Genomic DNA, 27515 nt, shown 5'->3' on the forward strand with positions numbered 1-27515 from the left:
CCTTACAGTGGTAACTATAGAGAGGGGTACTGTGTTTGTTATTCGAGGGACTTTTCGACTTATGACACGTCCATATTAATACTCGAATAATCCATGAGATCTATTTTTCGGATGTTGGAGTATGGAGTAGTCCAAGTAATAGGTCGTTTTCGAAAGGAAACATCGGTCACGCGTCCGCGTCGGGGTAGTTTATCGAATGTAACCGCGGCCTAAGGCGGACCTGTCGCGGTTTATTCGCGCCGCGGCGACTTGACGCGGACTTATAGACTCGTTGGTTCGCGGCCTCGAGGTGCGCGCTGCCTATTCGCGTTTTCGTCCCCTCCGCCTCGCCCCCGGGTCCCATCCACTCTCGTTTTCCCGGTCGTGCGTCGAGCGATCCTCTTCGCCGCAACGGCGTGCGAAGATCGCGTTACGTCCCGCGCCACCCTCCGTTGTCGGAATTATTTTTACTAACGAGCCGCGATGGGCCGCGGCCGTAAGTTCTCCCGCGAAATTGCCACCGACCGCGTCGTTAATACGCGTACAGTCGTTAAGAATTCAGACGTCGGTGCCACGGCGTTCTCGCCGCGGCGTCTGAGAGACGCGAGGACGAATTGAAAGTTACGAGACGCGGTGCCGCGGGAACGGCCTTTGTGCCGCGGAACCATCGGAAACACGAAACACGCGGCGCGGATTACTTTTTTTGCCCGGTCGCCTCCTCCTTTTTGCGAATTAAAATCGAACGTCGGCTCGTTTGTGAGTCGAGAGTCGATCCCGACCCGGGGACAAGTGACGTTTAGGAGACTCGGAAATCGTTCTAGTAACGAGACCGACCCGCGATCGACCTTCTGAAAGATGAAACGAGTGGCGGAGGGCTTGGAAGATCGGGAGGCGCCTCTGATTCCGTATTTGTGGCCCCTCAGGGACAGTTTTCTATTTTTCTTGTAATTGAACTGATACCTGCGTGGGGAAGTGATAAAGAAACTTGGAGATGTAGCTAGTAGAAGATGGTGTTTTATACAATATCCAAAATATGGAAAAAATATTTGTCTTCGCGAGAGAAGTAATGTAGTGGCGCTTTGAGCTTAAATGTCTCATCTTGATACATACTTTCTAATCCCTATCCACGTATAGAAAAAAACCCAGAGAGACACAAGCGTGTACAAGGAGACTCCGAAGTCTGGGTTGGATCCAGACCGAGTAAATCTATCTACGAATATTTAATCCAGCAACAACCATATATCTCACTTATTTCAAGCCCCTAAATCATAACACAAACCGCTATTAAATTCATTCGTAGGTATGCGTGTCCTGACAGGGGAAAATATGAACGCTAATAAATGCCATTTCTCTTGCCTACTAAATAATATCACCACTAATCAAATCCCCGATAAAGTCCAAGGCCCGTTAAGATCGTCGGTCCTACTATTTCAAATTTCAAACTCAATTTGACCCATGGCACCGCGCTCGATCGACCACGAAACGCGCCAATTTTTCCAAGACCATACGTGCCAGGCCCGCTCGTTACCATGATTTATCGAAGATACCCGTGAATGGAACAGCATTCGTCAGGGTAAAGGCGCTCGAGGAACCGTCGCGCGCATAAATATCCCGTCGCGTGGCGAATCGTACCGATGATACGGCCGATTAGCCGCGAATCGTCGCCAAAATTCGATCGGGCCGACCACTTTGCGCATTCCGGGCGGCGAACGGTTCTGGCAACGCTCTGAAACCGAGCAAATCTTGCCAAAATTCCGAAATTAAAAGTCACCGAACACGCCTCTTCCATCCGGTACCGTTTTTACCTAACCGAGCAACGCCAACTATTAGGTGCTGGTAAGTTTGTCACCATTCGTTGTGGGTTTATTCAATACATACGTTTTTGAAGATTCAGTTTGACAGTGGTGTATGAACAAAAGAGTTTTATATGATCGTGTGCTCCTCAAGTTGCGTTTCCACCATTTTTCACGTTTACGTTCTTGCTCAACAAACTTAAGAATATTGTTGAACTAAATTAAAACTAACAAATATTTTGAATAATAGTACATAGACCAAGAGGGCAATGTGACGTCTGTGATCACTATTAGGAGTGCTATTAGTCTTGAATCACATGTCGATACGCTCCTCCGACGGCATCGTGAGCATGTTCGTGACGAAGGGATTCATTCGTTCAGGATCATGGCAATTGAACACAGAGGCTATTAGCCAGATGCACTTAGACTTCTATTGATTCATTTCTGTAGCATTTTCAAAATTTCTCACCTCTTCATATCGAGAAGAAAGTGTTTAAAAAATTAGTCTAGTCTTTTGCAGTCATTCCCGTATCGTAATTGAGACTGTATCGAAACATTCTGTTTTACCACAAGAACGAGATTTGTTCTGCTCTCTATGAAGTTACAGTTTACCGTGGACTCTTATTGTGATACATCCTGGGGCATAATGGAGACATTTTCCACCCCAAAGGGGAACCACGCCAGGGATTAATGAAGGAGAACTCTAGCTGACACACTGTTGGAGTTTCAGAGGGAATTAAACGAGCCGTTCCAAATAGTACTTTTTATTCCCGTTTTACTCGTCGAACCTTCGCAGCGAAATATTTTTTAGCGCAATAGGTAATTAATTACGTATCAAACGAATCCCTTTTCCCTTTTCCGCGATAGAAGAACGCGTTCTTTATTTTCCGCTCGAAGCCTCGCGAATTTCCGTTCCCCGCACAAAGGGAACACAGCCGCGAACGCTTCGTTTTGCGGAAAAGGGAAACAACGAAGCCATAAAAGATCAAGGCGACGAGTCACGTAATTAGATCAAACACTCTCCGTTTCATCTCCGTATCTAATTCAACGACGAAACGCGAGAGAAAATCCGACCGAAGATTCGCGTTTCTCGCAGCCTATTTAGCACCCCTTTACCCCTTTCGCTGCTTCGACGATTACCCTTCTGCCACTCGGCGCCAAAACCGACCCGACGTTCCCATTTTAATCCCGTCGCGACGCAGAAATTTGTTGCCGAGAAATCTTATTATAAGCTTTCGACGATTATATTATTTTTGTATACGCTTTTAAAAATGTTACCTTCAATTTGGACTTCTGAACGAGAACCTCCATCTTGAAACAATCCATAGACGTTACTCAGATGGACAATGGATAAAAAAATAGTCGTTCAACTTTGAATCGTTTGCTTGAACATTATCGATGATAGTTGTTTCAATATTTGCGTATTCATCTACGTAAATATGTTCTTCTTTCGTAATATTGTATCTCGAAGATTTCAACGGAAAACACGTGCTCCTAGCATCCTTAATTTTTCAAGCTGACGCGAATGAACAAACATATTTTGGTGTTTTGTATGAGCGCTACTCCCCGTTTAGTTTCTGAGAAGCCGCATCATCCATCTTATTAAATATAGCATCAAGATTTTATACTTACAACATTCATCACTTTTCATTTTGCTTCTGTGACAAGTAATAAATGAGAGTACGTTTTACTGGATTTCATGTTTGTAACCAGATAGTTTTACTCGAGTGTACTAAATTCTACAGACGTTCTCGTATCAAGAAACGTCGATGATCAACTCCGAGATCAAGGTCTCTTCCATACCTCTCTACATGAAATCTGTGGATCCCAATTTGGTTGCAAGCACAGAGGTAGTCCAGCTCCAAACTTTATAGATATTCTCGTTTCAAAAATCGTGGAAGACCAACTCCGAGAACAAGATCTGTCCCAGACCTCTTTACATGAAATCTGTCGACCCCAATTCGGTTGCAAGGAAAGAGGTCGTGTAGTTAAAATTCCCTCCGAGCGCAGCAGACACTCTCGTCCTGAAGAAACGTGGAAGATTCTTTCGCCACGTTTGGCGCGCGCCATTGGCCGCAAATTAAGGCTTCGTTGGCGTATTCCGGTGGTCGATCCGGGTGGATAGCGTCACGGGATATGCAGCAGTAAAGACACGCCGGGTCCCGTTTAGCCAGGCCATAGACGGGAGCCGGGGCAAGTGGATCAGATCGCAGTTAGGGAACGCAAAGGAGGGAATCTTTTAATTTGACGCACCATAAAGCACGCCTAGCCGGTTTCCATGGGATCCCCGGGTCTCGCCGATGGTGTGACAGTTGGTACCTACATTGTATATGATATGGTGCCCGGCCCCCCATGGGAGGTCACGGGTGACACCGTAGCGTGTCGTATCGCTGCAATAATAACGCGTAAGCGATACCCAAACTGCCCTGACCCCCTCCATCCCCGCGTCTAATGCGATATATTATATATGTACCCGACGACCCTTTTACGCGTTTCTACGCATGTGTCGAGGCCACGCGAGCACGTGGGTGTCACACCAACCCACCGCACAGCACGTTTCGAACTGGCGTAATCACCTCCTTTGGGCCCTATTCGCCGTTTCGCACGCGTCCTTTGGAAATAGTCTGTCCTCCTTGACATCGAATTATCCGGAAAGCTGTGTCGTCATTAGGTCCATTATGAGCCCCGTTACGGGTATTGTTCCCGATATCCCGACAGCGTTACCCCCCCTCCCCCTCCACCGGCATATCATTGACCCCGTGCAAGAAGTCTGGACGGGGGGAGTGTAAATTGTCACTTCCCGGCGATGTGGTTCTTAATCAGTGGACGAAATCTGACTGGTTGGAATTGGAAATTTGGATGACGGTAGATAGAGACTGAGATCTGGCTCGTGGGGGTAGTTTCTTTTCGGCTGAAAAGTACTTTTAAGATTTCTAATTATTTGTCTTGTCTCTAGTATGGAAGATTGTTTTTTGTTTTCGCCTTCTAATGGAGAAAATTCAAGTTTCCTACGTTCCTAATACGGTTAATAATTCCTTGTTTTCCACGCAAACCACACGTTCAATCGCGCACCATCCTCTAATAACGTCAACTCAATACGCGTAGCCGTAATAATCGTTCGGAACGAGCTTTAATAAGCAAAGGGGAATCAATAATTAACATTAATCGGTGCTCAATAGAGTATAGGAAATGTTAATTGGTAGCTGGCAATCGCCAACAATTAACGTTTACGCGATTACTCATTAAAAGTCACCGACATTCTACTCCCACGTTGCGAGTGCAGAACAATGTCTCTGCAACTACGGTAGAGCCCCCATTATACAAACTAATAGAGGCTGGCAGTTTGATTCGAGGAATTTTCGTATACTAGAACGCTCACTTATCCGATACTGCTCGTCGGAAAGGAGCAATAAATTATTTTTCTTCGGTATTGCCAAATCTATTCTAATAATAATTTGTGAAGCCACCTATTCGTCTCTGTGAATTCTTAGTCTCGACCCTGTAATTCCGAAATTCCAGCACAAAGCGACGAATAACCACGGGCCATTTTTCTAAATCGAGTTTCCCTCGTTTCTCGTGCAAAGAAAGCGAAATGTCAACGAAAGCTATGCTTCCAATTAAGAGGATAATTACCTCCCACGGAGGAGTCGCGCCATCGGAAATAGAGCGACTGCTAGGCGCAAGTATCTTAGCGCGGTTGTCGCTAAGGTTACTGAAGTATAACGGTCATACATCATTCTGTTCTCCGCGAACCTAATTTCCGCTCGTGTCACGCGTAATTTCATCTACTTTTTCAAGACTTCCCCGATCTCTAATTAGGGGTAAACGATCAATCACTCGGCCCAGGAATGAATCAAAGTAGAACATTCTTAATGAGACATACATCACGGATCGCGTGGCCGATGCGCCTCCATCGTGTTCGGTTACCGTTCGCAGACGTTCCTAGATTGAATCGAAAATAATTGGCGAATCGTTGCCAAAATTATCGGGATCCTTTCCACCCCCTGATTCCAATCCATTCCAGCTGCATCCCAGCCATAAAAGACACTCGTGTTTTGGTGAATATTTTATACTAGCTCCGCTCGCGTGGACCTCGAATAAAAATAGTTCCCTTAAAAGTAAGTGTACCCTGTAAAATATCGTGGCAAGTAAATTTTAGTAATAATTGAATCGAGTGAACATTACGAATATTTTTTTCTCTTTTATACGTTGTAGTACGTTCTCATTCAAAAGAAAATGTAGATCTATGAATCGTTAATTTAATTTAGATGCCTCATAAATCGTCCAAATCTTGCCCAGAATAGATGCATATTAAAAAAAAAGACCCCAGATTTGATAACACCTATTACTTGCCACGAAGTTCGATTTTCTACCAGGGGAATTCGATTGCACATTTACAGCCAAAGCCACGAATTTATTTATATCAATCCGGTTTAAAATTGATAGCCGGTTCCCGAGTTACGCGTGAAATACTTGTAAGGCAAGCGTAGCGTTGTAACGGAAATAATTTCGCTTGAAAAATCTACCGGCGTTATGGAATTTCATATTTCTCGGGAAAGTAGAATCGTACGTGTACCATTTTACATATTTTTCGTCCGTTTGACGCGCGAAATCCCGGGCAAATTTTGAAATACTTCAGGCAGAAAACTGGAAAAGGAAATATACGCTATGAATGTGTACTTTTCCCGTGCACTTTTCGAGTTACGACAGATCGAGGCGAGTGTCGTATATTAAAAACGGATCCGCAGTTTTCATGTAATTCGTACGATTTCGGTAAACTTTTTTTTTTCTCGATATCGCCCACCGTTCCCGAAGATTTTTCACGCGAAAGAAAAATCTGCATTTTTGCACCGACGTGATTTCACGTCCCATAAGTTCGTGCCGTTCGACATTCTCAGATCGACGGGGATGAAATTCTTAACTCGGTAGCTAAGAAACAAAATTTATGTAACAAGATCTTGACTCCTCCCTAGTTATCTACACGCTTCCTAATAAAATTAGCAAGGTATCAGCTGATATCGTGTCAGCCATAGAGATACTTTTTCTTGAAGACTTTCTTCGACGGTAGCTTCTACAATTTTCACTATTCTTGTTTGAAAAAAATACTGTATGTGCTCTGAGCATTGGTAAACATATGAGCGGAATCTCAGTATGAAGCAATCTATGGTTTTCATTAAAAAAAAGCGTAATGCTAAATTTATGAAACCTGTTAATTTGAGCTAAAGTTACATCATTCACTAGCAATTTAGGTTGGATTTTATCGATGCAACGATGCGAATATATATTCTAATTAAAAGAGAAACCAAGGAACCAAAGGATCACTGGCTGCAAACTTCACCCTGCTCGCCCAAGGGACACGGTTCTTACATATGCCGTAAGAAGCGATCGTATAACGGGTTAAAGTAAGGTGGGCCAGTGTTCCCAGAGTGAACATCCCGCTAACGAGCCGTCGATCATTGGGTTCGAGCGTCCCATTGACCCGCATCGCCGTTTCCACGGGTACTCGCGGAGACCGTTGTATCGATGACTGAGAAACGAGTCCGGATAAACAGACCGCGGATGAACGCAAAGAGCCAAGGAATATTCCAGTCATGCGTCACGGGGTTAAGGAGAGGGCGTGCTGGCCGCATTGATTTACGTAGAAGAGGACAGGACCGTCGAGAGGAAGACCGTGGTGTAGGAGAGTTGTGGGTGGTGGTCGCGGAGAGGGAACGAGAGGAACAGGTGGAGAGAAAAGGGACTCGTAGAATCCGAAGCCGCGTAATCGGAATAGTCGATTCCGTCCCTCTTTCCTCCCAACGGTTGTAGGAGGGGTGGCGGTGGTGTTGGGACGGGACGAGGGGGGAGGTACGCCCTCCTTCGGCGCCAGGATCCCTCCGGCTCGGTGTCCTCCCTTTCGCCCAGGAGGCCTCCCCCCCTTCTCCCTTTCCGACGCCCCCCTTGGTCGCGTGGATACGTGGTCGAACCACCGCGACGATACCGTATAATTATCGGATGCCAGGTAACTCGAACGCTCTCGTCCGGTTTTAATTGGCCAATTATCGTGGCGCGAATAGAGGTGGTGCCGTCGGTCCAGATAGGCGTGAAACTTTTGGGGTGGCCGGCGCACAACGAGCGACAACACAGCGCGACTTTCCTCTCTGACGGATATCTTTTGGCATCGTTGGCCCTGCCAGGGGGGGTCTCGCGCAGAAAAGATCGGAGCCGGTTTTCGCGCGTGTGGGTGTCCCGGGTGCCCGTGCACGTGAACGGGGGAACTCGTGAGCGTGTTGGGTACGCGGAGCGAACGGGATCGGGATCAGAATCGGGAGCACGAACGGGCGCAAATTGGTCACGGCTGGTCTGTTCGATCTCCGTTCCAAACTACCCCAACCCTCTACAGCCGCCTTCTATCCGCCTCTCTGTTTCGCCTATCATCTCTTATTCTATATTTACGTCTTCCTCTGTCGCCCGATGCGCCTGCATCGGTCCGTCTTCCTCCTACCGACGACCCTGTCTATCGATCTATCCTCCTCTGGCTCTCTCGTGCCGGTATAACGCCGTCTCGCTCCCAGCCTCCTCCTTTTGCCGGTCTAGCCATCTATCTATCCACCTAGCTTGCTCCTCGACTCGTGCACCGTTTCAGAACTATTAGGAACGCTCGCCTAAACCCACATCACTTTGGCAGGTAGGGTAATCCGGCGGTGTGCTCACCTGCAACCTCGCAACCCTTCCGCCTCGGTTGTTCGATGCTTAACGGCCGCTGTGTGCGTCTCTGTGTGTATGGTTTTTTTTCTCTCGATCAGATCGGGGATGAGCTTGAAAGTCGCACGTCGAGCGTGACACGCATCGGCGATCGGTGAGTTAGGCTCGATACGTACCGGCGACTTTTTCTCGCTACTTTCGTTGGTCCAAGGGGTTGGGGAAACTACGAATAGAAAAATCACGCTCACACTTGTTAGACGAATTCCCTGGACGAACTATGAACCTAATTGCTTTCTAGCCACCGATAAATAGTCTGACGATCTAGTGGCAGAATTAGTACTCACTTAGTAGAATATATGATATAATATCATCGTTCTTATCTAGATAAGAATTCGTAGCTTGTGTGAAGCAATACTTTAATCTTTTGAAGAACACCTTTTGATCGGAATAGCTATTCACAGAACTGTGGTAGAATTAGTGTTAACGCGTAGGGAAGGGTGGTATAATTTCGAATCGTAGCAATTGCACCATCCTCGATTACTTTGAGTTTACTTTATTAATCGCGGTCAGTCTTCAACAGGATCGAATATCGAGCAATTTCACGTGGCGCGACCTAATACTTCGGATACAGATGTTTCGGGGCGGCGGGCGTCCGTAATCGGGTCGCTCCTCTCGCGACCATGATTTGCCATCGCGGTACCACGCTGCTAACGGCTAATTTTCGCGTGTGTGCGCGTCCGTGCGCGCGCGTGTACGTGTATGCACGCGGGCGCGCGTGCGGCCGGCTAATGAGCATTATCGTAAATTTATTTCGGCCCGACTCTCCCGGCCACCGCATAAGAACTAACAAATTAATTTAATTCGCAAATGACACGCGCGCCGCCCACGGTGCATTTACTGCATTGAATGCCGGCGCGCCGGCTGCAGCTCAATTTGCAGCCGGCCACCGAAGCTTAATTAAAAATTTACACCTACAACGCGAGCGCTGCGTTGCGCGCGTGCCGTGCGCCGCCGACGATTGCTCGCTTTTACTGTCTCCGACAAAAGGCTTCTTCGGGGGGGCTAACGCCACTTTTGGGGATCGTGGTACCTTTGCACTTTGCTCCCTTCGAGCACACAGGTATCACGAAATAGTGGAAAACCGTACGCTTTGAATTTTCGTAACGTTAACAAACATAATTGAAGAAACCGTTAGTGGAATTTGGATTTTTCTACGCAAAACGATTTGATCAACTTATTATTTCTTTAATACAACATGATTGGAAAATTTCCACCTCCAGAAATCTCTTAGTGTTCTATTATAGAGGGAGCATTCGAATTGTATCCGATGTTCCCTCGGAGAGGTCAACCGAGTTCAAATGGCCGTGCATCGAGAAGTTTGCGAGCAGTCGGCAACTTTCGATCTCTGCACACTACATCGAGCAATTTATCGCGCGACGGAAAGTCGACGGTGTGTTCCTGACCTAAAGACTATTCTCTCGCCGCGACGACTAAACTGTCGCGCGACGGAAAGTCGAAGCGTACGCATAACCTTCGAGCTTATTAACCGAGGAGGAGGCGTGGGCAGAGAGCAGTTATCCTGACAGCGTTTTCTCGCTCTCTAAATTTAACGACGGAGAATCGGGAATAAAAGACTCCGGGGGTGCATTAATCATTCAAGGAACCGGAGCCACCATCTGCTCCCGGAACGCTCCGACACGCCTGCTCGACGCTTCTAGACACTTACCGGGAACGCGATGATATTTCGAGCGGAGCAATCGCGTTCCCTGAATTATTCCGTTACTTTCTTTGACGCGGCGAGATTGAACGGCCGCGGCCCGCGGCCGCTTCTCGATTACGCGAGCCATGCGATACACGCGCAGCTACGAGATCGATAACAGATTCCCGGGGAATTACGCAATTTTAAGACGGCCAGATCGAATCGGCTCGTCGTACCGCCGCTAATTGGATCGTTCCTGCGGGAGCGTTTGCGTAACCTTTCCTATTAAGGGGGCAGTCCGTTCTAGAACTTTGAAAACATACTTTTTACTTTTTCTACATTTTCTCGAAATTCCAGGTATATTAGTTTCGTGGATTTTGAAATAAAATTTCGGACCATCGGGTCAGATTCCTTGGACAAACTATCTCTGTCTAAAAATCGTTATAAAAGATTGAATGTATTCTATCGTCTCGATAGAAACTCCTTCTTTCGGAACCCCGTCTGAGGGTATCGACACGAGGGTCACTAAGAATTGGTTTTCCCTCCAATGGATGCACACTTCTCTTTTATTCCGTTTCTTTCCAATTCCGTATAGGGACATCGGTGTAATTGCAGACCCGTTCCGTAGAATTTAAATGTCTCATTCCCTTCTAAATTATTTTAAAAACATTCCCTCCACCGAGCAAAACCAAAAGGGATCGACAAATTCCCCAAATCCCTAAAAGCAAAGAGATCCTAGGAAAGAGCACAATGACTAATCGGGCTGCGGATCGGACAGAGAAGGTGCTGTCTCCTCAATTTCGCGTAAAGAATCGATCATTCGCGGCGGGAACAGCGGCGTGAAGCCGAGCGATTGGCTCCTCAGCTAACTCGATGATGATCGGAGTATACTCCGAACAGACAGAGAGGGAAATAGAGAGGGAGTAGTATCACAGATCGAACAGTGGAGAAAAAAATCGAGGGGTGGAAAGAGAGAGAGAAAGAGCACGCTATATATATATATATATAGAGAGAGAGAGTGAGGCATGGAAGCTGGGGGGTTGAGAGAGAGCTCGGTATTGCAAGCTCATCCGCCGGTTACGTTCGATTGGCTGGCAGGGCGGTAGGCCAGCAATTACCTAAATGGTCGGGTAAACAATATCCGTGCGCCGAGTTAAGAGCGGCGGCGGCGGTAGCAGCAACAGCACCATCACTACCAGCAACGCCGACAGCACCAGCTGCAGCTTCTCTATCCAACGGACGTTGTATTGGTCCTGGTGTGGCCTCCACCCTGAGCGGCGAACAGAGAGGAAAGGCAAGACGCGGAGAAGGAGACGGCGTACCGGATAGAGATAGACTCGTAGATACCCGGCATAGCCCTCGCGATTATACTCCCGGCACGATTACTGTACACAACGATCCTAGAGGCGCGCGAAGCGCCGCCCTACCCCGACAACGGGAAGATCATCGGGCAGACCCCGACGATGGTTTCGCGATCACGAACGCCGCCCGAGAGCGAGCGGAACGCGCGCGACTCCTCCACACATCCTCGGGAAAACGTTGAACGACGGCAACGTGCGTGGAGGGAAAAGCGTTCCTCCATCGACAGCGGCGGCGGTGGCGGTGGTGGTTAAATCAAAGACAAACCACTTTAGCCGGTTGGATCGCGGAACGGGGAACGGGGGTGGGCCGGACGTGGCCGGAGAGAGGGGGGGCAAGGTAGACCCTGTGTGTACATACCCGAGTATCTGGCGAAAGCTCGCTCGTGGGGCCGCGAAACGTCTGCACGCGGCCGCCCGTTTCGTGTTCGTGCCCGTCCATTCAGCCCCTCGGTCGGTGTGTGGGTGCGTTCACGCGCACGTGAACCCCCAGCGCACACGCATACCCGCCACCGACGAGGGGTAGCACGTGTGTGCGCGCAACCCCCGCGTAACCCAAGCACGCCCATCGAACGACCGTCGAGCTTTCCGGTAAGCTGCCACGGGGGTGGTTCCGCCCCTGTTGGGCGTGTCCAGCCCCCACCTCGCGGGACTGTGTCGCTCGCCGTTGCGACTACGTTTCTACGACGGCTCCTCGGTACTAATAATACGCCGATATACCGCCTATTCAGCCACCATGGCACTGCGTGCAAGCCCCGAGAGTAGCTTTTACGGGACGCGCGCGGCGTCTGCCTACCAAAGACACTGCTAATCGCGCGACCACGCCGAGATCTCTCTTGACCCGGTGAGCGGGCCCCCGTTGTTGTCCCAGTGTCTAGTTGAGTTCAGTGAACGGACGTAGGCTGCCAGGATCGCGGGAACGCGGATGATCCGTCGGTGCTGCGCGCGAACCGCAACAGTGAACCCTAGCAAAGGATTAGTGACGATGAGAGAGTGAGATGTCCCCGGTGTCGGTGGTGGCCCGCGTCGGGACGCTCGTCGACGCACGTTTTTGAGGGACCGTCGGCCGCGCGCAGAGACAGCCCAAGTGTGTGTCCAGCCAGACCGGGCGATGGAGCGTCGCGGTGGCAGGTAAAGACAGCACGGCGGTGGTTATGTGGAGGATGCAGGAGGGCAGGACCGTGTCGCCTCTAGGACCGGTCGTTCTACCGCGCGAGGAAGCCGATATGCGTGCCGGGCTGTCGCTGCCGCCTCAAGAAAGGAGGCACGTGTTGATCCACGTACGCGCCGCGGAGCCGTTCGCGCGCTACGACGCCGCGCGTCAGCAACACTCGCCGTCGACCTCGCCGATCCTGCGATCCGTCGAGAAGGACTTTCGCGAGACGGACGACGAGATCAGGGACAAGAGGATGGACACGGAGATCGAGGAGGAGGAGCAGGACGAGGAGGAAGAGGACGAGCCCGAGCATGAGAGGAACGTCACCCTGAGGAGGAACATCGCCGAGGACGAGGACGACGATGAGGAGCAGGAGGAAGAGGACGAGGAGATGCATCCCGGGAGTCGCAACGGTAACTACCAGGAGGACGAGGACGTCGAGGTGGACGTATGCCGCGACGAAGTCGACGAGAGCAACCCCAGCAGCCCCGTGGACCTCACCGCCCCGTCGTCGAGGGGCGCCGGGTCCGATCAGTTCCTGAACCCGTTCGCGAACCGCGGCGTGCATTCTTTCTCTTGTGTTCAAAGCGCTGGCCACGGGACACCCGTGTATATAGCCGCGCACGCCGCCGCGGCATCGACGGTGATGACCGTCTGCACTTCCGGCAACGCGGCCAGGACGACTGGCGCCGCGACGGGCAGCATCACCACCACCGCCAGCACCGTCCAAGCAAAGAAGAGGTGTTTAGCGTTCTCGGTGGAGAATATACTGGATCCCAATAAGTTCACCGGCGGACGCGTCGTTAACAGTACCCATCAGCATCGGCGACATCGGCGGGCCGATAGCGTGCACGAAGGTGATTAGATTACTGGTTTTTGCTTGCCCATGCCCGTCGGCGATACGTCGAACGCTGGACGAACAGTTCCCGGGGATAGAACCGCTAGATTCGTCGAAAAGAGGATGTATGGAACTATGAGAGCTGGAGAGATTGCCCCTGAATGGAATTCAGTGATCCGATACTTTGAAAAAGGTCCACTAATCGTTAATAGTATTGTTATCGTGAAGATTACGTTAGGAACGAAGAGGAGAGAAGTTAGGGGCAATCTTTCCAGCTCTGTGGAGTGATTGCGTGGTTGTTGATGCTCTGTTAATGCTCGAGAAAGCAGTGTTTGTAGGTTGCAATCGGTAGATTCGACAGTTTCATCGGGTGTTGATAGACAGAATTCTAGGTCTAACAGAGGGACTAATCCTTTCATCCTAAAGATTGTAGTGTAATTGCAATTAGGAGGTTTGACAGTTTCGTTGGATGTTTGTAGAAGGAATTTTAGGTTTGATGTACTCTAATGTCAGTAGAAGGAACAGTTTTTGTTCCAACTCCGTCGCTAAGTGAGTAGCCAATAAAATATGTTCTATAACATAAACGAGTCTGTTAATCACCACTAGAGAGAAAGTGAAACCTAGTAACGTGATTAGAAAAGCACTGAACATAGTTTCATCAACCTTCCACGGTACTTAGTATCTTCTGAGAAACTAGGTCAATGTATAATAAACTTAGTTGCCATTAGCTGGAACGTTAGACCTAATAGGAGGAGCGATGATCAGACTCGTCTTTTCATACTACAAAATTTCTTCTGATAGATTCGGTGAATAAATCACGATATACTCGGACAGAATATTAGGTACAACAGAAGGAACAGCTATTAGACACACACATATTGATCAACCTATCTAGAGAATCTCTTCTAGTAGACTTCTAGCCAATTGATCACCTTTTCATGATATAAAATGTTCCATTAGTCATTGAAAATCAAACTTGGTATGTAAATCATACAGTCAGTTTCCATAAGAAATACCCTCAGATCTAACAGAAGGATTAATGATCAGAGACGCGCAGCAAACAGTTTCGTCATCGTCTCACACTGCAGAGTGTCTTCTAATAGAGTACATTAATAAATTACAATAGACACTATTCGAGAGAACATCGGATCTAATAGAAATAATGATTGTCAGGGCACTTCGCACCGCGGAATGATTGATAGAGTACCAAAATCACTACAGGTCCAATTGTCTCTAGAACGTTTGATCCAAGGAACGATAACCAGAAAACATATTATTTGATGTTTCGTGGTACAAAGACTCCCAGCGAACATCGAAATGACTTTTGCAAAGTACAATCGGCGTGTTTGCCAATTCCGCGAGTCGCCAATAGAAGTTTGTCTCCGATCGGTGGAACTCGCTTGAGCAATCGACAACTAATTTCATCGAAGCAGCGTACCCGCGCCGACGAGCGATTAATCTTCCCGGATTTGTTGCTTCCGAATAGCCGGGCTTGATAGCTCGCGAAGTCCCCTAATCCTCCGGGGCTTTTTCTTGCCAAAAACCTCGGACCGCATCTTTATTGCTTCCTCCTTGCACGCGCATCTTCCGACGTCGTAACCGTTCACCAAAACACGGCCCCGCTTCCTTGGCTGTCTCCTCCGGGGAACATGTGGGCCTCGTCTCGCGCGATCACGATGATCTTGAACGATATTTTTTCGCCCGTGGTGCTCGCGCGCCCGTGGATCCCTCGGTTTCTTCCTCGTTCTAACTTTAGACGCTGGAAGGATGGCTTGTTCCCCGAGCGGGCGTGCAATTTCGAGCGTTACGAAGTTATTCGCGGGCACCGGGGCTATTCTGCCGCTAAAGCGACGACGTGGACCGGTTACTCGGAACACGGGAAAGATAGTCACCAAATGTCGGCCTCGATGACGCCTCTGTCAGCTCCACGGCGACTCATTTGCCCGCGATCCGCTTAAACGATTCTCGCGCGGAACATTTTAATCGGACCTCCGCCGCCTTTCGCTGGTAAATACTGGATGTTCTAGCAATCGTACCACTGTCTAAATGCTGATGGTTTTTTGCGTAATAGGTGAAGAAAACTGTAGCGTGACAGTTTTTATTCGATCTTGCAAACGAGGTTCGAAGATCTGTGGAGTGTATTTGAGTTTGATTGAGTTTGTGTATGGGTAGGATAGTTTCTAGGAATGGTAATAATCGTCCTAGAATCAGAACATAGCCTTCCTAATTTTGCTATAATGGGTCTTTTAGACTTTGTGCAAGTAGAAGAAACTATAAATCGTATAGATATTAGGGAAACTAGTTTACCCTGGTTACAACAAATCTTAAATCAGGAAATTCTTTCTCATTGCATCGATTTACGGACAAACTTTGCTCTAATTGCGATTCAATTCTATATTTGAGTGTACGATATCTTTAGATGTGGAGATTTTCAAGAAAATAATGCTAGAACACCTTGGTCACATCGTCCCCGTGTGCTTAATTCCGAATTCTCTGACATATTGCTTCCAGACGCGTCGGTTTCAAGTTAAACTTCGCCCCACTCGCGTATCCAACGTTATATTTAACTTAAACGAATACAGAACCTTAGCATGGATATTTACAAATTATAGAATCTATCAATTTAGCGATACCAATCTATTTCTCCCCGCAATACCCCGATTCTAAATTCACCCCAGCGTCGCATCGCGTTCGATTCGGATCGGTGCACGAAGAAAATTCGTTCCCGGTCCTCGTTCCCCGCTAAACGCCTCGCCCGGTCTATTTCCACACCCAATAAATAACAAACAAAGGAAAAATATCGCGAATCGTCGATTATTAAATCCCTCCCAGCGATCGAGCGAATCGGGCGAGGCATCTGCCACGGAAAGCTTATCACCGCGCGATGATCGAATCCGTTCGGTCCGCGCCGATCCCAATTTCACAGTTGACTCTCGAATTTAATGGAGTCTGGCGGACAGATAAGAGGAAAAATCCCGGCCGATAAGGCATCCCGTTCGTAAGGGGAGGTGAATCGACGTAGAAACAGAGCGAAGGAGTAGCTGAAACAGCGAACGGGGGTAGCAACGGGGGGGTGGGGGGCCTCGCGAGGGGTGGCCTGTCGGAGCGTGACAAATTGCTCCGCTAATCTGCGTTAACCAGTCCTTGAACCCCATCATTATCGTCCCTTTATCCCGGTACGGGACACTGGCTGCAAACGAAATCAACCGACTGCCGGCCCGCTATTCGCGTCCTCGAGCAAAAAATCTCGCGTCTCCTGGCTGGAAAAATCTCCGTCCCGGCGGCGAAAGACGACGAAATCGAACGGGGACGGGGTGGACGATCGATCGGGACGATGAAATCGGGATTACACGATTCTCCGGTCATCCATCTTCCCGGGGGGTGGTCAGGCTTGGCCCCCCTGGCCCCCTCCTCCTATTAAAAGTGCATCAGAGCCCGTTCGGCGAAATCCGTTTCGACCGCTGGCAGCCGAGTAGTCCTCCGGGCGGCCCCCCCTCGAATGGCAAATCCGGCGACGGAATAATATCGTCGGTTGTTATGATAATCGCGCAGCATCGCGGCGTATCGCGTCGCATCGCGCCAAGCCGCCCAGAAAATTGGCTCTTCTGCATCATAATGACTTCTCTCTCTCCCTCCGCGTCGCGCAGCCCCGGCTCTGCTCTCTCGCGCGCGCGCCACCCCCGTTTCGTAGAAACTCTCGCACCGCGCCCCCCCCCTGCCCCTCCCGCTCCGCCGCTTTCATCCCCGCGCCCCTTCTAGGTTGGGTTCGCCTGGTGATTCGAAAGCTAGCGGATTTTCCGCTAGATTTCTGGAAAAATTGTAATTACCGCCGCGCCTCGGCAACGGAGATACCGTTAAACGCCCGCCCCCGTGTTTTTCTTATCGAAACTACGTAATGGTATCTGGCCCGCTCGTTAAGGGAACGATTCTCCACTCGTAACGGCCGAGCATTGTTCCGACCTGGACGCGTTGCATTGTTTCTAGTCGGACGAACGATATGATAATTGCCTGCGTTTCGCTGCCCGACGCTCGGATAGGGCTGACGCGATGAAAAGGTGGCCGGTGAAAAATTGGCCGATGTTTTATCGTTGTTTGATCTACGAACTACACGATTATTATGATGGGACAGTTATTAATTTGGTCATTGACCTAATCTTTTCTTAACTATATCGTAATAGCAGAATAAATAGTCTGAAAGCGGTGCGTGTGGGAAACGATACGGCGAGCACAAAGGGGTTAATTCTTTCAATTGCGCGGATAATCCACTAACTACTTCGGACAGCGTATTACAAGCCACGCCAACCTTTCCCGCTACTAAACTGAACATTCCCAGAACGAATTCTATCCCCTTATTGCACTGTTTTCCAATATAGGGGCTGCAACCCTTAGTAGGGGGCGTCTTCTAACGCAGGGGGGACGCGAAAGGAGTTTTTTAATGCAGTAGAATGCAAATTTACACTTTCTATCAATGCATTAATCCTCGGTGGTTAACAACTCGGAGTATATATATTTTTCGGATTATTTTAAACCTACCACTGTATGCACAGTATTGTTATGGGGTTTTCAAATTGAACTATAATATAGATCACTTCATTTACTCTAATTTAACCTAAAATAAACTAGAACTTATGTAGCTATTAGACCATTTTTCAATACTAGGTATTGCAACTGGAAGTGCAGCTTATACGATTCTAACAATTAATAATTGTTATCAGAGTGACAACGTTGCAAGCTCGTAAATGATCGTGTTAGCCCGTTGGTGGTCATTGCTCAACGTTTCTCGGTTATGATACAAGTCGCGCGATCATCATCGTCGGTCTTTGGGGGAGCCTGTTCATCAGGCTATTCCCAAATCGGGGCACTCGCCGTCAAACGGCCGTCATTGTGCCTAACGAGGAAAACCGAAATAAGTGTTCCTGACTGGTTCGGGTGCGCTTGCGTCCCCTGTGCACCCTTAGCGCGCCCCCTAGGGACGCGTAGCGCAGGATCGTTTCTCGTCGGACAGACGGTGCTCGTGCTTAACGAAGAAGATCTAAACGAGATAAACGTTCACGGTAGGACCTGGCGCTATAAAGGCTCGATAAACGCGATAAGAGTCCGCTCGTTACGGATGCGTTCGACGTTTAATCGCCCGGAACGCTCGGTGCACGATGGTCGACGAGCACATCGTAACATCGAGTCGCAGAAAAATTAATGTTCTCTCGAGCTCCGTCTAAAGTTTCAAATCTATATTTTGGGACCTCTTCGGGGAATTCAATGAGGGTTCGTCGGAAGGACTTGGAAGATCTGTGGTGGAGGAGTTTCTAAGGCACCTACCGTGCAAAGATCCTAAGTTGCTATCACAGAGACAAGGGAATAGGTCATTTACTTCACGTAATTCCTTCCAGAAATCCCCACCTTTAGTTACTTATTATGGATGTGATCAACTAAGGCAATAGTGGCAATCCGTGTGTGTTAGAAATGTGTTTGAAAGGTTTTCTAAAAGATGGTTGGTCCTGAATTGCTGATGGGATCATCAGTGAGGATCGTCTAGGAAATAGTTAGCTATCTGGGGTAGAAACATAGTACTTAAATAGAAACGAATGATGACTTTAGCAGTGGTAGAAGTCTACAGAACTAATTAGTAAGGCTTGCAACTACTCGGATGCAACTGGATCTTGAGGTAGAAGCAAACGTTTTACAGTACCTTGATGCTAACGAATGTTGAGTTTAGAATCTAGAATACGTTTCCCACATGATGGTGTATTCCAAGTCCTGTTCAGAGAATTCAATGAACGTTGACTTGGAAGTACTGGACTATTCGGTACCTTTCGTTTTCTATCGAACAATTAGACGCAAATAGGTATTGAGATAGAAACGAATGGTGACTAACTATACCAGAAATGTTCACCAGAATGCGGTGTGCTGTCCTGGGTTGCTGTTGAACTCATCGGTAAAGCTTGTCTGGTGATAACTTAGTTGCAAGTAGGTCTTAGGGTAGGAATAACAGTCGTGTAGTGCATTGATGAGAACGAATGGTGATTCTAAAAATGTTGGAATTGTTTCCCCTGGCACGGTGGCGCTGCAAATAGTCGATAAATATTTAGATAGTTCAACGGGAAGTGCCTATAACTTGCTAATTTATATTTAGATATTTAGAGATCTGCAGGATGCACGCTCATCGCGTTCAAATCACCATTAATATTCACCCGACTGTAGATAGAATCGCCACGAACCCTCTATTGGTACACTCCACACGTCACAACAATATTTTCAGACACGTGACCATATGTTTCTCTGTTCCAAATTTACACTTTGAGCCACACGCACACACCGGTTCGAAATAATTAATGGATCTCTTGGCCAAAGTGTGGATTACATACCTGATTCGAAAATATACAGTAGAACTTTTATGTAACGCTAACTGCTTCCTATTGATTCTTTTACAACTAATCTAGCTACAAATGACTGAGAAACTCGCGTCGTTTTCAACCCTTTCTTTTGAATTCTAGTAAGTTTTGACGTGTATCACTTGTAATTTTGCCCTGAAAACCAAGAAACCACGTTGGAGATCTCCTAACGCCGAGTATCTTTGAAAAATTCATGAGCGAGGGGGTTGTTCCGTTCCCCCCCGCGGACAATCGGAGTCCGCAGATGACCATCGAGCAATTCTCGCCGTAAAATGAAAAAACCCGACGGCGGACGAATGGTCGTGGAAAAGGGGCGGCCGAGGAACAATATCAATTACGCAATTCAATTAGACGCAATCAATCGACGCGGGTAGCTGTGCCTTTTCCGTTGTCCGCGAGCGGCGAGCACGGATCGCCGGGGTTGCAGAAACGGCCGAAGAAAAGAGGAAACACAGAAGAAGAAGAAGAAAAGGGCAGCCGATCGCGGGTCGGTCCTGCACGACCGGGGCAAGAACGATCGCGCGTTAACGAGATACAAATCCCATTACGGCGTAAACCTTCTCGATCCGTCGCCCCCTACGGACTTCCAACCCCCAGGCACGAGTGCCACGGGCTATGGGCCACGAGCCACGCCAATTCGGATAAAGTCCCACCAACTCTCTGTCTTCCTTTCTGTTGCTTGTCTTTTCCCTCCCGTGTCCTTCCTCTCTCCGTCGCCTGGATATTCCACGGTCTGTCCTCTCGTCTCCTCTCTCTCGGTCCCGTTCCCGTCCTCTATCCGTCGCTGGTTTTATCCGGCAACCTATCCCCTTCGTCCCGCGTCCCCAGCCTCCACGGACCGGAGCCAGGGAATATCTGTCCCCGGGACATCTGCGTGCTGATTGAATCTCCAATCTCCTCTCTCATTGAGCGAACGATTGGCCGCTCTTTCTCTTTCCCCCGAACGCCGCTCTCTCTCCGACGTTCGCGCGTTTCAATCGTTTGTTGGCGCGGTCGGCCGCTCACGAGGTCCGTCGATCCGCCCCGACCGTCGAGTCTTCCGGGCTACCTTTTCGCGACCGTCGTCTCCGGCAAACAGAAATTAAATTAAACGCGCCTCGGTACGCGCCGCGAGCCTCTGCGAGCCTGAATCGCGGCCTACGACAAACGTACTCCCGTTCGGGTATCCATGGTTCGAGGCACCGACGAGGTCCGACGATATGCCAGACCCAACAGAAATTTTTCCACAACGTCGAAACAACGTGTACACAGTTACGTTTGATCGAAATCGGTATTTAATTCACAGTTGATATCCGGTTGCAAATTGTGTCCCCAGAAGCGAGTTCCAGCGATCGGTCAATGGTGCACCCGGCTTCATCGATAGTCAAAAGATTCATGATACTAGTGTTGTTGTTTATTTAATGCATCCATGCTCGTTAACGAATCACCGAGCATCAGCCACAGGTTTTAATTGATCAGCTGACCTTTTCCCGATGGGCACGGCTCACGCTCCGAACCCCCAAATGGTATTCACGATTTAATTTTTTGAAGTTTAAACGCGATCGACCCGAACGAGACCTTAATCATTTAATTTTTTGTCCAAACCTAACATTAAAATGAAACATAACGTATGAATTGTATGGAATTCTGATATATAAATTACTTTCGTGGTTCATTCATATTTTCTGCGGAATAATGACCCGCGTAACTCTACAGAATTATACATTTATATGATGTTTCCATCACTATGTTATGTATTGTTATTTATTCCCTGAATGATCAAAATTAATGCCACATCGTAAAAGCATACGATCTAGCAGAATTAACACGTTACAGATTATTATTTCACTAAAAATGCCAATGAACTACGAAACCAATTATCAGGTCTACAAATTAATACCGCATTAAATCACCTAGAACGATTCTGTCCCGCCATGTTGGTGTCATAAAGTAGACAAAGAATACCAATTTTAAAAAAGCTCCTAATTAGATCCCCTGTCGAGTTCAAACCGAAATCTATACTTGGACAATTTAAATAAATAACACCCCCGGGCTAAATTCGACTTGTCATCCTTCCACAGTCTCGCTTCATCCAAACGCTATCAAATGACACCCAACTACAGGCCTAGGCGACAGACCCATCTCCAGCTCCCTATCGATCACTACCTCAGGGATCTTATTAAACGCGTCAAACTATACTTTCCCCTTCCCGTCCCCTATCTCCGCGTTTCCCTGCCGCTATAGACGTATCACACAATAACAACGCGTCGCGCCGCAAAACGTCCAACCGAGATCCGCCATTGAATCCGAGCGCGAACCACGATACTGTCCGCAACGTGGCGCGAAACAGGGTGCGAAACGGCGTCCCGGTCTCTGGTTACCTCTCCGTCATAGGTAAACCGATACCCGGCTCGCAATTTTATCTCCCTCCTCCCCCGGTTCGGTGATAATCAATTTTCGTCACACAACACCGTGTCGCTTTCCTTCCCGGTGATCTTCCGCGCGGAGAGACGTCCCCCGCTGATCCAGTTCGTTATCACTTTCAGATGGGGACTCGCGGGGTGAGTTCGCCTGCGGCAGCGGCCAGGAGGACGAGGAGGGCACGCCCGACACGGGGATGGAGGACATGGACGAGGACCAGGAGGAGGAGGAGGAGGACGAGGACGTGGAGATGAAAGGGACGGACCAGGACTCGTCGAACGCCGGCAGGGAGAACAGCAACGCGGCTACCAGCCACGTGTCGTCGTCCAGCTGCAAGAAGAGGCAGTCGTCGTCGTCGTCGTCGTCGTCGGGTAGCGTGCAGGCACAGGGGTGTCAGGGTCAGAACCAGAGTAGCCAGAATGGCACCGGCGGTAGCGGCGGGACGGGCGGCAAGCCCAGAAGGGCCAGGACAGCGTTCACCTACGAGCAGCTGGTCGCCCTGGAGAACAAGTTCAAGACCACCAGATACCTGTCCGTCTGCGAGCGTCTGAACCTGGCGCTGTCCCTCTCGCTGACCGAGACCCAGGTGAAGATCTGGTTCCAGAACCGGCGCACCAAGTGGAAGAAACAGAATCCCGGGCTGGACGTCAACAGTCCGACGGTGCCCACCACGCCGCCACACCCCTCGCCTTACGCGCCCGCGTTCCTCTTCGCCACCCACCCCCACCAACACCCACTTCCCCACACCCACGGCCACCCACATCCGCACGCACACGTCCATCATCCGCCGCCCGTCCCGCCGCCACCTGGCTATTATCACCCAGCCGCGCCACCTTATCCTCCGACCGGACCGACGTTCTTCGGTCATCATCTGTCCGCAAGCCCCGCGACGCCCGCCGGACCCCCGCCCACCTCCACACCCTCCAGCACAGGGCTCACGCTCTCGACGCATCCACATCCGCACACGCACCCGCACGCGTAGCGAACTCGACGATCCTCCGGGCGGACGTCGTCTTCGACTTCGTAGTTGTCGTGGGATCATTCGACGGGGAGAAGTGCGCAGAGACATCTAACAGAGCGTGGTTTGTATGGGATCGTCGAGAGAAGTGTTGGACGATTGTAGAGGGTGTCCCACCTGAGGCGCTGCAAGCTGCTCTCTTTGGAGGATACCGTTACGATAGGAACGTTGCTTTTACGAAGTTTCGTCCTTTGGTTCTTTCATTGAACTATTTACGAGCAAACGAATTAAAATGTTTGAAACTGTTTCCTGTCTTCCTCTCGGAGGAGTAACTTTAATGGTTCCAGGGAAGCCAGCTTGCAACACTTTAGGTGGGGCACCCTGTACAATATTGAACGATGTTATGTTGGTTTTCTTACTTAGGCGTGAGTATGGAACGGTCGAGCTGCTCGAGGCGCGAAGAGGTTAAGTCTAGGTTAGGTCCGGTCGCCATTGTTGATTGTTTGCGTGCTAGTGGTCCGACGAGGAACCTCTGTACAGAGTTCGATACTAATTGCGATGAAATTTTGCATGCTAGCGTAAGTATTTATGCGTTTTATAGACAGAGGCTTGAATTTAAGGGATGGAACTACCCTTGCTCTGTGTTTACATTTTTTAACTTTATACCCACTTCAGAAATAGTGCAGAATCTTCGAAAAAAATGCATAATTGTGGTGTATAAAATTGAAAGTGATATTGTAAAGTAGTGAATTGTACTTATGTGTGATTTTACATGCCACAATGATGCATTTTATTTTATAGATTCATTCACAATAACACAATTTCCATACAATCATTAAAAAGGTGGAAACCAAATCAAAGAAGAAGTAATATTCTTTTTCAATATTCCAAAGACATAAATAAATTCAGTAGGTTCCAGAATGTCTGCAAAAGCAAGATCCAAGGACGTTTCCATCCCTTAAATTCAAAGTTTGATATGTAAAAAAGGAATACCTGTATCTTATTTTTATCTACACTACGAAAATATAAAGTTTCATCGAAACTAGTGTGGAACAATCGGCAGACGTTTCCAGCGGTTGTAAATATTCCAGCGAAAGTAGCCTATCGACTAGTCGTGTTCGCGCAGCTCGACCACAAACACAACACGAAGAAAACCCCCACCACGACTTGGGAAAACAATTGACCTGGGATTTCGCGTCCGCGTTCTTAAATTTGCTTCATTCGCCGCAGGAGAATCAATTTCGTTCGTAACTGAAAGGTACAAAAGCGAAGAAACATCGACGCAACAACCGCCTCGTAAACATTGTCGTCCGATAACAAAAAATCTTCGAAGAATCCTCGTTACTTTGGTCTTCTGAGCAACAACAGAGGCAGTACAATACCTAAACTACGGAATTTCGTGCATCTACGGCTTATGGGAATATGGAAAACATGTGCTAAAGGTATTCGGCGTATAATACTTGTGCAAAATGAAATATTAATATTGCTATATTATTCTGTGAAATATATCCTGCATATCTTCCGCATAGGTTTCCTTTAATATTCGTTGTAAATGCATAAAATCTGACAATTTTCTTCGAAGTTTGTTCGCGTTTGACGAGCCGTGTGTAGAATCTGGCGTTACCTAAATAGTTTACGAACGAACGGAAAAGTTTGTTCGTTATTCGTGGACAAAATTCGCCCGACTCCGGTGGCCTAACCCCTTAAGTTCGATCGATTATTGTCATCCGATGTACGAAAGAGCGTTCGTCGATCGCTGGAGGCGTTAGGCCGTTGATCGTCCCACGCACGTGGGTCGCCTCAATAGGGTAATCGGTTTACGCGGGTTGACGTGCAGAAAACGAGCGTATCTCTTCGAGGATATTATCGGGGCATTTAAATTTCCCTCGCTGGGAAGGGTGGAAGAGAGAGAGAACGCCGTTACAGAGACAGAGAAACAGTGCAAAGAGTGAGAGAGAGAGGGGGAGTATGGAATCCGTCGTCCGAGCGGAAAGATAAATACGCGGTGATACGTAAACGAAGAATAACAAGCGCTCGATTGCAGCCCCGCTCGTAAAATCCCCCGGATATAATTAAAAAATTAAACGAACGTAGTAACCGTTATAAACCGTCGGAGCACCGCGTTCCCCGTTATTTTCGCGTTTCAATCCAATGTGCCGCGATGATGTTTGAACGAGCCGCAATGACGAGTAACGAAATGTGCGCGCGGAACGAAAAAACAAACAAAAAAGGGAAAAGAGAGAGAGAGAGAGGGGGAGAAGGAGAGAGCGAACGAACAGTTTGTGATATAAAAGCAGCGTCGAAACCGTATTTCTCCCCGAGCGGACACCCCCCCCAGTTGGCAAACCACGTCGTTTTTGCCGCCATTGTAAAATATTCCGTTGGTCGCTGCGAAAGAGGAATCGTTCTAAAAACCAAGTAGATTTTATCGGGAAAACGCTCGTAGCTGTAAGGTGTGCGTGGAAATTTACGCGAAACAGAGACAGAGATATGTGTGCGCGCGTGTGTGCGTGTGTGTGTGTACGCGTGTGCGTGAATTTGTGGACGACCGGAGTGGATGAGCGCGAAAAGGATTTAGCCCAGCAATTTTTTGTGCTGAACGCAAAACTGAACCACGTCGGAACGCAATGGAACGTTCCTGTGTAAAATAAATACCGTACGTTACACTCGTAAGCCTTTGACAGTAAATACACGCCGATAATCCCGTAGCATACGCGCGACGAGAGGAAAGATCGATTTTTGATTAGCCGCCGAGAGAACGCGAACGTAATTCGTTCGCGTCGATCGCTGGACACGTTTCTCGATCGGCGGGATCGTTCGTACTTGTCTCGTCGCTCGGTCGCTTCCTTCACATACGTTGACTCCCAACTTTTATATCATTTTTCCTAGATCCCTTGCGATAATGGAAATCTAAAATGGCGAACGACGAATAAAACTTCATATCGATAATCCTCCGTTTGGACACCTGGATCGCTGAAGACACAAGCAAATTTTTGTGTTTATTCAAAGTCCTTCATATACTAAATTAACCCCGAATTTTTCCGAGTTTTCTAAAGTCTAAGATAATAAGAAATCATGTATAGTTGCCCACGGAGGGTCGAAATTCTCAGTTCGTCGCTTTATAACTTCATGTATTACTTTGTATACCTCATTTATTTACCATTAATCGAAGTGTATAAATTCCTCTTGAAAAAAGAAATCGAAAACTCCTTAACCATTTTACAATCTTGGGCTCCGTTTTCGAGATACAAGCAGTTAAATTCCCGCGTTAGTTGCACTCTAATCAGCTGATCGCGCAGCGCCACAAGCGCTCACTCGACGCAATATTTAAATGCTAATATCTCGATACCTAAGCTTCACATTGCAAAATAGTAATGGACTTTTCAATGTCTTTTTGTACAAGGAATTTATATACTTGTTCGATCGATTTGAAACATACTGTATTCGTCGAAGCGATCGAATATTCGAACATAGAGCAAAATGGAGTAATGCCTCCAGCTCTAGTTCCAAGGTCTAAACCGTCCACATCGCTCAAGACGCGCCCCAGCGTCCAGGGATTCGGTTCTCGGGATTAGAATCGTAATTGTCTCTTGGTCTGAGTTTCGTTCGCTTTTTCTTTATCAAACACACGGGTCCGGACGATCGTTTTTCCGCCCCCAGGCGTACGGTTGTCCGGTAGAAAAGTATCCTGTATTTTCATGGAGGAAACGGGGAGACAGAGGCTACCGAGAATCGACAAATTACAGCCAATGAGGTAAGAATATTTTTTTAATCAATCTCATGACAAAATCACAAACCAATTTTCTTTTTGCAATGATGGGGCAAGCAGCACCTATTTCTTTCAATCTGTTATATACTTTTGTATGAAATAAATTCTGTAACTTTGTGTAAGATGTCAAAGTGTTGTCTTGAGTGATTTTTTTCTCGTAAAGTACCGAAAATATATTCATTTTTTCGTATTCAAATTAGAATAGTCCCTTAAACGGCCGGATGCAGGCGGAATATATGTACTCCGCTTTGAGCGGCTGCACGCGAGACTCGTTTAGGTCGCCACGCGCGATTCGCGACGCACAATGCAGCTTTGTCGCTGGTCGTTCCAAAGGCAGTCGCGTTCAATTGACGGAAAATCGCTCGCGCCTTGCTTTGATGCCGAAATTAGACACTCACGAAGTCTGGCCCGTCCGATTCGCGAATTACAGGCGACTGACAATCATCGAAGTACTCGAAAATGTCTAAATTTGAAGTTGAAGGTATCTTCCTT

At 48.2% G+C, this 27515-nt stretch overlaps 1 protein-coding gene across 1 annotated transcript; it reads left to right on the forward strand.

Moving 5' to 3' along the window:
* The first annotated feature begins 12667 nt into the window (after positions 1-12667).
* Positions 12668-23278, forward strand: LOC122405268 (myosin tail region-interacting protein MTI1). The gene is made up of 2 exons (XM_043409870.1): positions 12668-13526; positions 22422-23278. Exons 1-2 carry the CDS (start codon positions 12668-12670, stop codon positions 23276-23278), a joined length of 1716 nt encoding a protein of 571 aa, XP_043265805.1.
* Positions 23279-27515: the final 4237 nt, after the last annotated feature.

Source organism: Colletes gigas, unplaced genomic scaffold (genome assembly GCF_013123115.1).
Source record: "Colletes gigas isolate AHSC1104 unplaced genomic scaffold, ASM1312311v1 Colletes_gigas_Sc00004, whole genome shotgun sequence".
NCBI classification, from domain to species: domain Eukaryota; kingdom Metazoa; phylum Arthropoda; class Insecta; order Hymenoptera; family Colletidae; genus Colletes; species Colletes gigas.